General features: G+C 36.8%; 1 protein-coding gene across 1 annotated transcript; it reads left to right on the plus strand.

Annotated features, from left to right (window-relative positions):
- The first annotated feature begins 12,944 nt into the window (after positions 1 to 12,944).
- Positions 12,945 to 15,123, plus strand: LOC149140868 (alcohol dehydrogenase-like). Its single transcript, XM_089447475.1, has 6 exons — positions 12,945 to 13,093; positions 13,278 to 13,353; positions 13,465 to 13,526; positions 14,148 to 14,243; positions 14,372 to 14,533; positions 14,751 to 15,123. The coding sequence occupies exons 1-6, from the start codon at positions 13,013 to 13,015 to the stop codon at positions 14,865 to 14,867; spliced, it is 594 nt and encodes a 197-aa protein (XP_089303601.1). The 5' UTR covers positions 12,945 to 13,012; the 3' UTR covers positions 14,868 to 15,123.
- Positions 15,124 to 16,526: the final 1,403 nt, after the last annotated feature.

Raw genomic sequence — 16,526 nt, forward strand, 5'->3', positions numbered from 1 at the left:
GAATACCTCCTTAGTTAAGAGGGAGTGTTGGAAAATGTAACTAGGTTCAGTCTTCATTAATGTATTTGAGTCATCATGAAATGTACTTGTCAAAAGAATAAAGAAAATATTTTTTATTATTGTATCAATGACTTATTAAAGCATGGGTTTCATGTTTGGGTCATCATTATATTAGTAAAAGTCCCCACTGTGGACTCCTAGGATTAATATTGAGTTTATAGAGTCATTGTGCATTCAAAGAGACCCTTCTTGGGCTTTTGAATCATGTAAAAAGGTTTACTATTGAGTCAAATATGATTTATGTATCCTCCACACCAAGTCAGCATAGAAGTGATCAAGTCGGCCTAAGGACACTAATTCGACCTCACTTGAAGCCTATAAATAGAAGCAAGTCGAATTATTTTGAAGCATCTCATCTCAAGCTAGTTTGATATCTCAAGAGAAGCTGGAGAAGTGCGAAGTGGGTCTAAGGAAGCAAAAGGAAGTGCGAGTTGGGTGGAGTCTAAGGAAAAGAAGAAAATTGAACTTTTGGGGCCTCTCTCTCTCTGTTTCGTGCCCTATTTTGGAAGATCGAAGTCTTCCAAGTTCCGTTGCTGCCTAATGCCAAAAGCTGCTACATAGTCGAAGTTGCTGGGAAGGAAGTGCTGCTGGAAAGAGGTCGAAGATCTGGGAGGCTGACTTGGTGTGGAGGGAAGGTTTGGTCTTTGTCTAGGGTGAAGAGTCTCAAAAAATACTATTGAAAGGAAGATAATTTTTTACTAGGTTTTCCCCTCGAGGGTGGTTTTGCCCTGGCATAGTGCCTACATCTTGTGTCTCTTGTTTTGTGATCTTCATACACACATGATATGTTAATTTCTTGATGAATGATAAAATAATAAAGAAGTAAAAGAAGCCAACATAACTCACAAGTAATTATCAAGTAAGGAGAATCAAACCCTAATCTATTTGCAATGATTTTCCAACAGGTACCACCCTATTCATTTTAATGTTTAAACAATCACATGATACTTGGTATGCGATATAACGTCGCTCATCCCATACCAGTGGAATCTAGAGTTCGGGATTTTTAGCAAAGGCACCTTTTGTTGTTGATCTAGTTTGGCTTGCTCGACCTGCTCAACCATTTACTGCTTGATTTGTTGTGCCTTGAGTGACTTGCTCGACTCACTGCTGTTGATTTGTTTCGGCTTACCTGACCTTGATATTGATGACAATGCTATGGTCAACAATCCCCCCCTTTGTCATTGATGGCAACACCAAACAATTGAGCACTGCTGCCAATCTGCAATCTCTCCACCAATCTGCAACTATTTTATCTTCCAATCTGCAATCTCTCCCCCTATGACATTAATGGCAAGGGGTTATACCGGCTACAAATGTGACTCCCCCTTACATGTCTTCTAGGATCAAAAAGTTTTCCTATATTGAAGTTGAAGCACAATTTGTCTGTAATTGTTACGAAACTCCCTGTAACTGTCTGAGAGTCTTCTCATGTTTTCTTAATTAGTCGGTTCTCACTATGTTTGCTTAATTCCCCCATTTTGATGAATAGAGATGGATTTTACTTCTGGTTGTAATTGCATCTTGGATCCCCTTGTTAAGGCTGTGTCCTTTTGCATGCAACATTTCTTCTTCTGTAGCTCTTCTTTTGAGACTTCTCCCCCTAGGCTTATGCTTCCTTTTTTATACAACTTAACTATTTTGACATCAAAGAATCGCTCCCCTTGAAGTTATGCACTATTTAAAATGCATCGTTTACTTCACTTTCTATTGTGGATTCATAATTTGCAACCTTTCCATTTCACCATCCTTCTCTTGCAGCTCACTCCCAAAAGTGTTGAAAATAGCAACAAGAAATGCTAAAAATAGAAATGCTATAAATAACATTTCAGGTACCAGAGTTGGAAATAGCAACAAGGAATGACAAAATAGAAATGCTAAAAATAACATTGCTATAAATAGCATTTCAGGATAGATTCCAATTTTAATTAGTCCCTGAATTAAAATTCGAATTTAGTCTCACTAGCTATTTGAAAAATAATTAATTAATTCATCTTGATTTAATTAGTTGGAGAAATTCAAACATGAAGTCTTTGTGAAGACATGCAACAATTATCCCTTTGATTTAGGAAGTTATCCCTTAATTAAGGAGATAAGGATGAGTTGTAATTAGTTAGCTCAGTTAACCGAGTTAAGTCCAGTTAAATTAGTTCCAAACAGTTGGAGGAACTAATTGTGAGTTCAGTCAGTTAATGCATGTATGCATGCAACTAGTGTTCTCCAGATAACTGAATATTCTCTCATAAATAACTTATGCATGTCAGTTCAGACAGAGACCCAGTTGATATTAAAGGAAGGGACAATGTACTATCAGTTGGAGGAATTTTCCTATATATGAAACTCATCCATGCAGAAGGAATTATCTCCTTCAGGATTGCACAATTACTTCTGAGTTTAGTAAGCAGTGTGAGAGGTGAATTCACGCAGGTGGCAGCATTGGACCTCGGGAGAAACTGCACAAGGAAATAGGAGGCTTGGAGGGCAGAGGAGAAGGTTTGTGAGAAGCCTTTGACTGTCTATGAGCAGCAGAGGGATTGTACTAAGAGTTGGATAGTTTGTGAGCTAAATCTTTGTGTAATCCGAAGATATTTCCACTTGTATGATAATATAGAGATCAGGGTTTTTAGCTGAGGCTTTCCCCAGAGTATTCTTCTGTGTTCATGTGTGATTGATTTCTCATTCTCAATTATATGTGTTCTATTTGATCTTGCTCAAATTCGATTAAGCTTCCGCAAGTTTGTTGTAGAAGTAGATCTTGTATTTTGCTTTAGTATATTGCATAATCTGTTGATCTACAGTGGGAATTTCTATATGGTATCGGAGCAAAGGTGATCAAAGCGAAGAACAATATACAAAGAAGGGAGAAGTTCGAAGTTTCAAGTTCCTGATTATAGAATTCGAATTCTTATCACATCTCAAATTTCCCCAATGGCGTTCAATGGTTTGAGACTCGAGTATGCCCTTGATGGTAGCTCGAATTATATAGCCTAGAAGGATCGCATGGAAGTAGTATTAGAGGATAACGGTCTAAAGGACTTCATTGATCAAGAAGTCCCCAAGCCAGCAGCGGCTAATGCTACGGAATTGGCAGAATGGAAGAAATGTGTGGCTAGAGCGAGGAGAATCCTCCTGGAGGGAGTTCGAGACCACATTGTCTTGAACCTCCATGGGAAGGAGACACAGTTTTCAATGTGGAAAACATTGAAAGATCTATATCAGAACAACAACAATCAGAGGAAGTTGGCGCTGAAAGACAAGCTTCAGAAAATCAAGTGTGAAAAGGGCGACATAATCTCTACATATCTGAACAAGCTCACCACCTGCGGGGATGAGCTTGGAAGTGTAGGGATCACGCCAACCAATGATGACATGGTGAGTCTTGCTCTCCTCTTCCTAAGATCTGGAATAGCTACCAAGGCTCGGTAAATGGAATAGAGAAACTGTCAGATTGGGAATGACTTTGGTTGAATCTGATGCAGGAGGAGATAAGAAGCACTAGAGATGGTTCTTCATCCAAGGAGGATGATGAAAATTGTGCCTTAGAGAGTAAGGCAAAGAAAGGAAAGGAGAAGGATTCTCATCCCCAATCGAGTTCTCCCCTTGGTGGGAAGAAGTTTGACAAATCAAAAGTGCGATGCTTTCATTGTCATGAGGTGTGCCATTTTGCTACAAATTGTCCACTGAAGAAATCCAAGATGGGATCCAAGGAAGGATCTGAAGGTGAAGCACTGGCCTCACAGTTTGAGTTGGATTTCACCCTCTTCGCATGCATGGTTTCATCCATGGTGGGATGTGGTTGATTTCTTGACAATGGAGCTTCATTCCACATGACTGGCGATAAGAGTTTGTTCAGTACCTTAGAGGAGAAAGATCTCCAAATACTCATAACGATGGGTAATGATGAAAAGTATAGTGTCTCAGGAGTAGGCACAGTTGTTTTTCAGAGGGAGCATGGAGCTCGCATTACCTTGACCGATGTCAAGTATGTACCAGGACTGAGGAAAAATTTGGTGTCGATCGCAATGCTGGAAGACAAAGGCTATGATGTAGTCTTCAATAAGGGAAAGGTTTTCCTTCGACACATCACCACGAGACAAGTGAAGCAGATTGGTTCACGAGTCAAGAACCTGCATGCTCTTGAGGTTTATGATGCATGCAAAGCCTTGAGGAACAAGGCAACTGATGGAGACTTGGTGGTTGAGAGGGAGAGTACATTACCTCTCAACATGCAACGCCAGAAGAAGTCTCAGACAATTGTGGAGGAGCCACAATTAGTGAAGCAACTTTAGGAGGTTGTGGAGCAGCCACAACTAGAGAAGTCGAGAGGAGACCGAGTGGAGGCATCCACTCATGCAGAGACCTCCAGTAGGGGGAAATTTTGAGCCAAGTGGGCAGAGGGATCACATGCATCCATACCTCCAGGTCGGAGGTGGGGCGATGTGGAGTGACTGTCCCAAGAAGGCTGGAATAGGGGCAGGATCATTGAGGTACCCAACCTCTTTGATTAGACCTTGCTACGGGAGCCTCGACGAGGAGTAGCAGGACTGGCTGAGTGGGTAGAGACGGATGCGGATGGAGCGACAGAGAGAGCTACAGTGCAAGAGTCCCAAGACAGCGCAGAGCTAGCAGGTTGTAGCAATGTGAGAGGCACAAGAGTGTTGCACTAGTGCAGGATGGCACAAAGAGGTGTGCAACGGTGCGAGATGCAGGGAGTTGTTGCAGCAGCGCAGAGGTCAGAGAGGGAGCACTTGTCAGCGGCAGAGGAAGCTTCAGCATCAGAGGATGTTTCTAGCCCAACAGGGAGGTCAGTTGGGAGGTCAGTTGGGAGATCAGTTACTTACTTCTCAATAACTGAGTTGCAGTGCAGCAGTGGGTAGCACGATGCAACATGATGAGAGGAGGTGCAATGCGGATGCAGTGTTGGGAGATAGGACAAGCAACATCACGGATGTAGCAGGAGGAATCAATGTGATTGATGCAGTCAGAGATCAAAGTGGTAGAGGCTAGAGCAGTCAGATACTGAAGGGCACAAAGGTGCAGAGTTTTCAGTCGACAGAGGCAATAGCAGTCAGAGACTTTGATGACAGAGGCATCATTCTGATTCAGGTTGGATATTTTTTTGTTTCTAGAGTTGCTGGAGCAACAACACTAGGGAGAAGTGTTGCATGCAGAACATTCCAAAGGTTCAGGATCGGGTTCGAGTTGAATGCCTTTCTTGTTGAGAGGGAGTGTTGAAAATAGCAACAAGAAATGCTAAAAATAGAAATGTTATAAATAGCATTTCAGGTACCAGTGTTGGAAATAGCAACAAGGAATGATAAAATAGAAATGCTAAAAATAACATTGCTATAAATAGCATTTCAAGATAGATTCCAATTTTAATTAGTCCCTGAATTAAAATTGAGAATTAAAATTTGGATTTAGTTTCACTAGCTGTTTGAAAAATAAGTAATTAATTCATCTTGAGTTAATTAGTTGGAGAAATTCAAACATGAAGTCTTTGTGAAGACATGCAACAATTATCCCTTTGCTTGAGGAAGTTATCCCTTAATTAAGGAGATAAGGATGAGTTGTTATTAGTTAGCTCAGTTAACTAAGTTAAGTTTAGTTAAATTAGTTCTAAACAGTTGGAGGAACTAATTGTGAGTTCAGTCAGTTAATGCATGCATGCATGCAACTAGTGTTCTCTAGATAACTGAATATTCTCTCATAAATAACTTATGAATGTCAGTTCAGACAGAGACCCAGTTGAGATTAAAGGAAGGGATAATGTACTATCAGTTGGAGGAATTTTCGTATATAGGAAACTCATCCATGCAGAAGGAATTATCTCCTTCAGGATTGCACAGTTACTTCTGAGTTTAGGGAGCAGTGCGAGAGGTGAATTCACACAGGTGGCAGCATTGGACCCCGGGAGAAACTGCGCAAGGAAATAGGAGGCTTGAAAGGCAGAGGAGAAGGTTTGTGAGAAGCTTTTGTCTGTCTATAAGCAACAGAGGGATTGTACTGAGAGCTGGATAGCTTGTGAGCTAAAGCTTTGTGTAATTCAGAGATATTTCCACTTGTATGATAATACAGAGATCGGGGTTTTTAGCCGAGGCTTTCCCCAGAGTATTCTTCTGTGTTCATGTGTGATTGATTTCTCATTCTCAGTTATATGTGTTCTATTTGATCTTGCTCAAATTCGATTAAGCTTCCGCAAGTTTGTTGTAGAAGTAGATCTTGTATTTTGCTTTAGTAGATTGCATAATCTGTTGATCTACAGTGGGAATTTCTACAAAAAGTTCCCATCTTCTTAATGTGACTTGGGGTGCTACAAGATCTCACTTATATTTATCTTTGACTGATGAACTGTTAGGGATATTACTGCCATAGAGCAATTTTTATTTCTTTTAATTTCATTGAGGACATATACATTGTTTAGAGACCTGGTTACAGTTGCTATCAATCTCCCTGAAATTGTTTTTCTTATTTCACACCCTTTGGAATTGAATGTGAGATCATATCCTTGATCAATCATTTGACCTAGACTCAATAGATTGTTCTCTAGAATTTCAATAAGGACATTTGGATTTTTTGTCCTTCCATCATCAAGATTGATTGTACCCTTTCCATTAATACTTCCTGTATCATTGTTTTCAAGAGTGACACTACCTCCTTTGACTTCCTTGAGAGATAAATTTTCTTTTATCACTTGTCATATGGTTTGAGCATCCACTGCCTATATACCATTGGCTTTCTTTACCTTGAACACATAGAGCTAGATTGAATTCTTCACATTGCTCTTGCTTCCTTCTTCGTATCTTTGTTTTTTGATTTCTATTATTGATGATATCTTGTTTTCTTCTTTTATTTTGAGGCCTTAATATACTGCTTCTGCAATGACGAGCTTTGTGTCCGAAATTGTTGCACTAGAAACATTCAATGTGATCCAACAAGGGATAAAATGAATTGGTGTTCTTGATACCATGATTGTAGTAATTTCTAGATTTGATAGGGTTACTCATTAAGGTTTTGATAAGGACCTTTACTGCTTCTTGATCTACAATAGTCTACTTTGTGGCCAAAGTTATGATAAATAAAATAATATCCATTAAAGAAATCTAAGTACCTTGATGTGAAGAGCCTTCTTGGAGGAAATGATCCTTTTGAAGGAATTGGCTTGCTTTGTTTGCTTCTTTGAGTAAATTCAGACTTTTGATGTATTTTTGATCCATCTCTACTTGTGGGGCTGCTATGATTTTGTTTTTGTTGATCCTCACCTTCTTCCCTACTGTTTGTACAACAAGTCTGATTAATACTCTATTGATCTTTGACTTCATTTCTCATACTATTTGACTGGTTGGTTCCTTTAAGCACATTGGCATAGCTTATAGGTTCTTTTGTCTTTGATGTGTTTGAACTTGATTTTCTTTTAATAACTTCATGATAATTGATGCTTGTTTTAATAAAAGGAGATCTCCGACAACTAAGAATATCATCTAATATTTTAGAGCTCCTTCCAAACTTCAACTGATCATTTACCTTTCTAGATCATTTCTCAGGGAAACAATCTCAACTTCTAATCTCGCACAATGTCCTTCCTTTTTTTTTTTTTTAACAGTTGGCTTGCCATCACTTCTTTCATTATTCTTGCTTCTTCTAATTCAGTCTCAAAGGTGACAACCATTTTCTTTGCTTCATAAATATTAGGATCCTTATCTAATAGTCCTGCAACAACTCCTTTTGCCTTTTGTTTGCTATTGTGAGTCTCTTTATCTCTTCTAAGGAATTAGTGAGCTCACCTTGAAAATATTTCTTACCTTTGTTTGATCCCTTTTTCAATCTCCTCGCAAATTGGACTTATTCCTTATCTGATTCATCACTTGAGCAATCATGGTCTTTGGTCTTCTTTGAGTCTTTGAGTGATTCTTCCTTTTGAGCAAACTTTTTTGTCTAAATTTCATATGTAGTGTGAATTTCATCTCCCTCATAAATGCTTTACAACTTATCCAACATTACTTTTGTTGTTTCACAATGAATCACCTTATCATAATCTAATTTTGATAGCCCACTCAAGATAACATTCATAGCTTCTCCATTATGCTTATTGTCCTTCCTTCCATCCATTATAAATTGCCAAGTATCAAAGCCAAAAGTCATTATATAATGCTTCATTCTTTCCTTCCAAATAACATTATTTGATCTATTGAATATTGGAGCTTTGTTTGTAGCCATGGTTCCTTTGAGGTATCCCTTTCGGTGGTTAGATTGCTTATGAATGAACCTACTATGATACCAATTGTTGTAATTCACAATTATACTAATGGGGGGGGAGTGAATCACTATGATGGCCAATTTAATAATTTAAACCAATTCAAATCACTTAACATATCAATCACATATGCGATACATGAGAACACCAGATGTACGTGGAAACCCTTAAAGGGAGAAAACCACAAAACTTCTTTATATGAATATTCTCATAGGCACCAACCCATTGTTACATCAATTTATTGCACCAACTAGAAGGAGCCACCAATCCCTTAATTTACATGCACCAACCTGAAGGAGATACCAATCCCCTGATTTATAGGCACTAACCTAAAGGAGACACCAATCCCCTAGTTAAATTAATTTGAATCAATTATGTTAATCTACTCTATTCTTGACCTCTCTGCTCTCAATGTTCTGCTTTAACCATTAGAACCTCTTTTGCACATCTCATACTTTCATAACAGGTCTATTCAACATTGATAAAATTCTATTTTTTGAGCTCCAATTAGCCTCTTATAGATCCAAATATGTAGTTATCTTTGTTATTGTGAAATTTAGACAATAACACTCTTATTTACTGTACAAAACATACTCTTCTTATCGTGATTCATGTATATCTTAGACAACATTATTGCATGCCTTACACTGCAAACTCCATCATGCACATTGTACTTTATCTGAGTTTATGAAGGGAATGAAATGATATACAAATTTATAACCAAAACACTAAGATATAATGAAACTTGACTTCTATTAATAAATGGAAAATGCTACACGTCTTCACTGAACTATCTTACAATGAGGCTCTGAGGCCTTTTTATCATAAAGAAGTAATGAGAAATCCTAAAATCTAAAAACCTAACCCTAGGAGATGAAGTGACAAAGGCTTGTGGGCCCTAATGGGGTAAGCAAGTTGGAACGTCAACTTCCCAGAGTCGTAACTTTGGCATACAATCTCCATTTTGCATGCACGATAGCCCATTACAAAGGTCTATCTGAGACACCATTTTTTCACTGCACTTGACAATCTATGACTACTGAGTGCCTGCTCTCAAAAAAACATCGTTTAGGGCCTCAAGAGTCAAAATGAATCTACCAGTTCAGGACCTAAAAATTGTAGTAAAAACTAACAAAATAGAAAATTGTGTTGTGAGCCAATGGGTGGCCAACAATATCCTCCTAGATCAAGATTGCTCCTCTTACTAGTTATGACACTATTACTTTGACAACTATGCCCTGTTCAGGGATCGACCCCCTTGCTCCATAAACATCCTCCTCAAAATTCATCTTCGAACATCTTCGTCTTCGACCCCTTTGATCTATTTCAATTGATTTATTTGATACACATTCACACCATACCTTTTCGATTTTATTTATAGCACATATCCAAATCTGGGCCAACACATACTTGATCAGGGCCAACACAACACGAGAGTAACTTGATCAAAGCCAACAAAATACCTTGGAGCCCTTCTAGGGCTAATTCTATGAGCTAGTCAAAAAATCATGGGCTTGATCGAACATTGGCGCCCTAATTCAAACATCAAAAGAACCGGATATACTTTACCTTTCATGATCCTTTAGCCTAAGGAGCTAAACCGTTGATCACCCATGACCACATGCTATGAATAGGTGCTAACCCATATTAGATACTGGATATCAGGTTTTCTTTTCTTCTATGCCAAGAAGTCGCTATAGCGATATCCACATAGACATAGCCCTTGGGGCTAAGCCCTTTACCCATTTGTGACCACGTGACATTACCTCAACCTTCATATTAGAATGCTACATACGAGAACACCGCATATCAAAGGCTCACGCAATGTTATCCATCCCGATACCCTAGTACTCCTTTCCTATCAACTAATGGACTATTTAAAGTTTTTTCCATAATATGCAATTGATGGCCTATTTTTGGTCATACTGGATATTGGATGCGATCGTGCAGTGTTATTCATCCCAGTACCCTAGTACCTCAGTAGGGACCCACTTTGCCATGTCATACTTGATGCACGCTAACACCATATCGGATATCTAAATTTTTATGAAACACTCTATCAACAAAGCATTTAATGCTTGGTATGCTTAATATCACTAAGCTCATCCCGTGTTTGTTAATTACACCTTAGTCACATTTTAACAAGAATTAGTGGTTAACCATTTTTGTATCAAACACTGGTAACGACCTATTCATTTCAACACTTAAATAGTCACATGGTACTAATGCAATATAACATCGCTTATCTCATACTGGTGCAATATAACATCCGATGGAATTTGAGGTCCAGGGTTTTCGGTGAAGGCACCTTTATTGTTGATCTTGTTTGGCTTGCTTGACCTACTTGGCCCTCTATTGCTTGAATTAGTTGCGCCTCAAGCAACCTGCTCAGCTTGCTGCTATTGGTTTGGTTTGGTTCTCCTGACCTTGACATCAATGACAACACAATGAGCAACACACCAATCCAAACAAAAGTATCAACTTCAATCATTTAAGCAATACACAACATCTTGGCTATTTTTCAAACACAATGAAAGTAATGCACGATGAGAAGTTTTAATTTAAACCCATCTTTACATCAATAATCTAACAAAGTAGAGACATAATGCATAATTCACCTAAATATTCTTTTGTGAATAAAAATGACTTTTTTTCCTTTTTTGATTTAAGATCTAAATCTAAGAAGCAAACCAATCACTGCCTAAGCAAATGGCTGGGAAGGGATCAAAAGGCTCAAAATGATAAGACATAGCCATTATTTTCTTGAAGAGTTCATAGGGAAGGCCTATTAAAATACCTTTAAGATAATTGTGTAATAAATGACCTAAGATGCAAAACTTAAAAAAAACACTAAGTTTTGCCCAAAAATACCAATGAGAAGAAGGGTTTGAATTTTTAGGATTACTAACCTACTAACCTATGTAACTACAAAGATGAATGGGAAAAAGAAAAATTTTAATATTTTTATGGTCAGTAGAGTTGCAATTTTTATTACAAGGGTTTTATGTACGTTAGTGACATACCTCTAGGATGAAAAGTTGACATCTTTTTGAAAGATGTGAGATTGAAGTTGTTTTTCTTAATTTGATTTCAATTTAGCTATTCAAGCAATTGAAACAATTGAAAAGAGAGGAGGCGTTTTTAGGTAATCAGCTCAAAGATATTTTTTCTTTGATATGGTAGTTGCCGCAAACACGAAAATATCAATCACACTCACACACATCAAACAACAGCCACACCTTTACACTTTCTCAAGAAAACCCATGTCATATATCAATCACACTCACACACATCAAACAACAGCCACACCTTTACACTTTCTCAAGAAAACCCATGTCATATATCTATGAATTGAACTTGCAAATTAAAATCAAAGCAAAGCCAGAATTGAAAGATGAATTTAACATGTAATAATCCGTAACGCAACATATTTGGATGGGTAAACAGAGATTTCATTAACGTTATCGCAAACCCTGTGCTATTTGACGAAGATCTCCATACCCTGAATTTGGGTTCATTCCCATTCATTCTCTTCTAACTCTATTCCTTCCTCAAAATGTGCATTGTCTCCACAGCATAAACAAGGGGTAAAGTCGATACGCAGAAACCATAGCTACAACTGAAGAAAAATGCTAACAAAGTAATCCCAATGGGGAACAAGCAATCCCAGTGGAGAGAGAAGGTTCCTCTTTTCCACCCTAAAATCTTCTATTTAATAGAGAAATTAAGGTTTTAGGATGCATCAAATCTTGGCAGCATTATATAAGTAATCGCAATGGGGAACAAGCAATCCCAGTGAAGAGAGAAGGTTCCCCTTTTCCACCCTAAAATCTTCTATTTAATAGAGAAATTAAGGTTTTAGGATGCATCAAATCTTGGCAGCATTATATAAGATGACTACACATGCCACTATCATCCCACTCAAAACCCTATTTTATGGATATTTAATGTTTTTAGCTTTTTAGGATGTTGAGCACGTCTTTGAGGTCAATTTCAGTCCCCAAGTAACAATTGCCACATGCTTTATGAAGAGAACTACTCCCAATGATATCAAACACTCGCAAATGTTGTTGGGATCCCTAAAAATGATAATTGTGGTAATGAATTTTCCTTATGAGCATTATATCAGGGATAACCTGCAATGTAGAGGAATGCATGCAGGGGCTGGGTATTCGGCAAAACCCCTGACTTGGTTAAGGGGTGACCGAATCAAGTTGCTAACCCCACCCTCTCCTCAGGGCGAGCCTGAGCCAGGCATTGCTAGCCCTTGGACGTCCTATTTCTCTTCTTGATTGTTGGACTTGGTATGCAAAAACAACACAATATCGTTGAAATGTCACCATGCTCCTCTTTAAACCCTCCCCTGCCTTTGCAAGGCCTGGGTTGCCCTTGGATACCCAACAAAATTGAGTCTAATCCATAAGGGTGAATTCCCAGTGTGAGTGCAAGCTGCCATTTTAACTCGTAAATTACTTCAGCTTGTAGAAGTTTTCTAAGTAATTTCATCATGATGAAGAAATAAGATAAACACGGAAAACAATGAAGGAAACGAAATAGTTGACATAGTGTAATATTTTACTGTGGGTAATTTCATTACTGTGAAGTTATGCTTCTTGGATTGTTAATAAAATCACCAATAATGGTTTCCTTGATTGTAGTTATTGTTTAAAACTCATTTCTGTTGTTGTGGAATCAGGGATGGGTGCTACTTTGAATGTAGGAAAACCGAAGAAAGGTTCGACAGTAGCAATATTTGGCCTTGGGAGTGTTGGACTTGCTGTAAGTACCAATAAAAGGTGTTCTTTATTTTCATGTGTATACATATTACTAAACACTGTAGTTACAAAGTCTGCAAATTTTCTGTTAAGGATTATTCTGTTCAGTTTCTATCACTGCAGATCAATATGATAAAGGTACCATCTAAGTGTCTGTTAGCCTTCTGATCTGAGCTTTAACTATATAGGCCGCCGAGGGGGCAAGAATTGCAGGAGCTTCTCGAATAATTGGAATCGGTTCAAACAGTGCCAAATTTGAACAAGGTTGTATATTGCCCACTTCCATTATTGAACAGTCTGTGTACATATGTCAACTGTAAAATTGCCTTTCTGATTCGTTCTTTGAATTCTGTTGTGTAATCTTTCCTTTCTCAGCAAAACTATTTGGCGTAACGGAATTTATAAACCCGGCAGACCACGAAAAACCTATTCAGGAGGTATATCTAGCTTTCTCTTATCAAAAGAAAATATATTTATCTTAAATTCGGATCTAATATGTTAGCAGCATAAATCTATTTTAAACACAGATCTAATATCAGCTAAGAGATCTAATTTCTTCACTTGTAAATTTTTTATCAATAGACATTATTTAAATGTTTTGTATAATTATTTAATTTTTTTTAGCGGATGGCTTTAAGAGTTGGTGGCACTATTACAAGTTATTTGTGAGGCGTTGCATTGTTATTGGCACTAATCTGGCAACTGTTGAAAGCATTAATTTTACTGTTTTATCATGTCTCATCTTTGTCTGAATGCTGTCATAAATGAATGTTGTCATAGTTAATTTTAGTTTAGTTAATTGAGTTTTAATTCAGTTAAGTTCAATTATTTATGGCTACATATTTGTTTGTCTTCTGTGCAATGAAAAGAACTGTTCACTCCATTTCTATATTGGAGTTTATTCTTGTCCATGTTTTTCTATCACTCAACAACCGACTTTAAACCTGAACTTTGCCTCTAATTTGAGAGAAATAAAATAAATAGTGAACTTATAATATATTGTAATGGAAACTAAAATAAAAATTATGTAAACTTATCATCATTAAAACTTTTTACAGGTAATCGCAGAAAGAACTGATGGAGGTGTGGACTGCAGCATCGAATGCACAGGGAATGTTAAGACCATGATTCAAGCCTTCGAATCCTGCCATGATGTATTTCCTCTGAGCTCCATTTCATTTAGAACCATAAGCTGATCGCTTCCTTTTGGGCAAATGCCTGCAATGCATATGCTGATCAGCGAAAGAGAATTTGATCCCATAATTTTTTTCCTTTTTTTCAGGGTTGGGGTGTATCCGTTTTAGTGGGGGTCCCTCATGCAGAGGCAGTCTTCGCAACGCATCCTGTGAACTTTCTAAACGAGAGGACGTTGAAAGGAACCTTCTTCGGAAACTACAAGCCTCGTTCTGATTTGCCAGGTCTCGTAGAGATGTATTTAAATAAGGTGAGACTTCAGTCAACTATTTAGGCTAGTTATAACTATATGAAATTCACTCACTTTCTTAGGTTTCCTGATAGAAATGACTCTGTCAAACCTTAATCAGAGATAGTACTTTAAGTTCATTGTTCTGGTTTGTTTGTATAAACATGAACAATCTATACTTGCCCAGTGTACTTATGCTTATAATGTATCATTTCTTTTCTTGGTTGTTAATTTACAGGAGCTTGAATTGGATAAATTTGTTACACACGAGGTTTCTTTTGCCGATATCAACAAGGCATTTGATTACATGACTAATAGAGAGGGTCTGAGAACTGTGATTAAAGTTGCTGATTAAACAGTAAAGGGAAAAACATATTATCCCGGGGTTGAGTTTAAATCAGTTAGGTATAATATTTTAAATTTTGTCTGAGAACTGTGATTAAAGTGGCTGATTAAACATATTAATCCTGGGATTGAGTTTAAATCTGTGAACGTTCACAGGTATAATATTTTAAATTTTGTGAATGTACTCATGGTTATCGGTTGAACTGTGTCAACATTCTAAGACCATTTTCATATGCTGAGGTTTAATATTATTTTAGAATATTTCAGATGTGGATTTTCATTGTGGATTTTAGAAATGCAAATGCAAAGTTAAGTGTTTAACTCACCAAAAAAAAGATGAGGAATGAATAGGAAGATCATCATTAATCATTACTGGGGAGCGGAAGTATTTACAAAGAGAAGTGTGATGATATATAGAAAAATAAGATAAAAAATAATTATTTAAATTATATATATATTTATAATTTAAAGTGGTTAGAAAGTTATTGAAAAAGAGTTAAAGAGTTAGGTTGGAGTTATTAACAATTATGGAATAATGGATCATTTTGTTATCTTTAGGATCATTGTGGAAAAGTGTTACAATAATAAAACCAACATAGATCCATCTTAGGCATAGATCTAGTGTTACAATAATAAAACTAACATAAATCCATCTTAAGCACAAATCTAACATGAGCCGAAAGGTATTTTTTTTGCTATTAATATATATTTAAGAATGGGCAGATATTAATTCATAACCAACATTAGATATTTTATTATATACAACATTAATTATTATTATTATTATTATTATTATTATTATTACTATTTGATACACATAAAGTTGATATTACGTGTTAAAATATTTTTGAAAAACATAAAGTTTAAACATCTTACTCGTATATTTCTTTATTTACTTCTAATTACTATTTAGAGAATACTTTATTTTTATTTTAAGAGGGACAAACACACATACTTACACATCACCTTCATACTTGGCTATAGAATGAGCCTCTTGGCTCAATCAATTTCCTTTGTTTTGTTGACTTTAGAAAAGTTTTTGACATATTTGTTAGGATTAACCTATCAAATATGTTAGAAGAGCTAAAAGTTCCTATAAAGTTGAAAGTTGTTACGGTAATGTTGTATGAGAACATTATTGGTAGGTTTAGGAATAATAAGGGTTGGCCGGAGGAAATTAATTGTAGTTAAGCAAGGATGCTCCCTATTCCGTGTCTTTTTTGGTACATACATTGACAAGTTAGAGGATTGTTTGGAAGAAGTTGGTTGTCTTAGCTCGACTCTTTTTGGTATAGTCATCATCCTTCTTTACATCGATGAAATTGTTCTTATGGGAAGGAGCCCCTATAACCTTTGACAAGAAACTCAAATTCCTCAAGGATTTTTGCTCTAGTATGGGTATAATTGTTAATAGTGACAATGAATGTTATGATAATTAAATCCAAAAATATCACTTCTGTTAATTTCATGTATATATGACATCAACAATGGGAAGGAAATGACTTCATACAAGTATTTGAAAATTGATCTTCATCACAAGTTCATCCAAAACTATAACATTGAGAAATGATAAATGGAGCGTGGAAAGCTTATTGTGAATTTTAAAACAATTGTAAATCAATGGACCTTTGGCTATGGGATAAGAATAAACTTTTCTTTGAGACTCTTT

This window comes from Pinus tabuliformis, chromosome X, assembly GCF_031772625.1.
Source record: "Pinus tabuliformis cultivar Carrire ecotype Pingquan chromosome X, CPIR1, whole genome shotgun sequence".
Taxonomy (NCBI): domain Eukaryota; kingdom Viridiplantae; phylum Streptophyta; class Pinopsida; order Pinales; family Pinaceae; genus Pinus; species Pinus tabuliformis.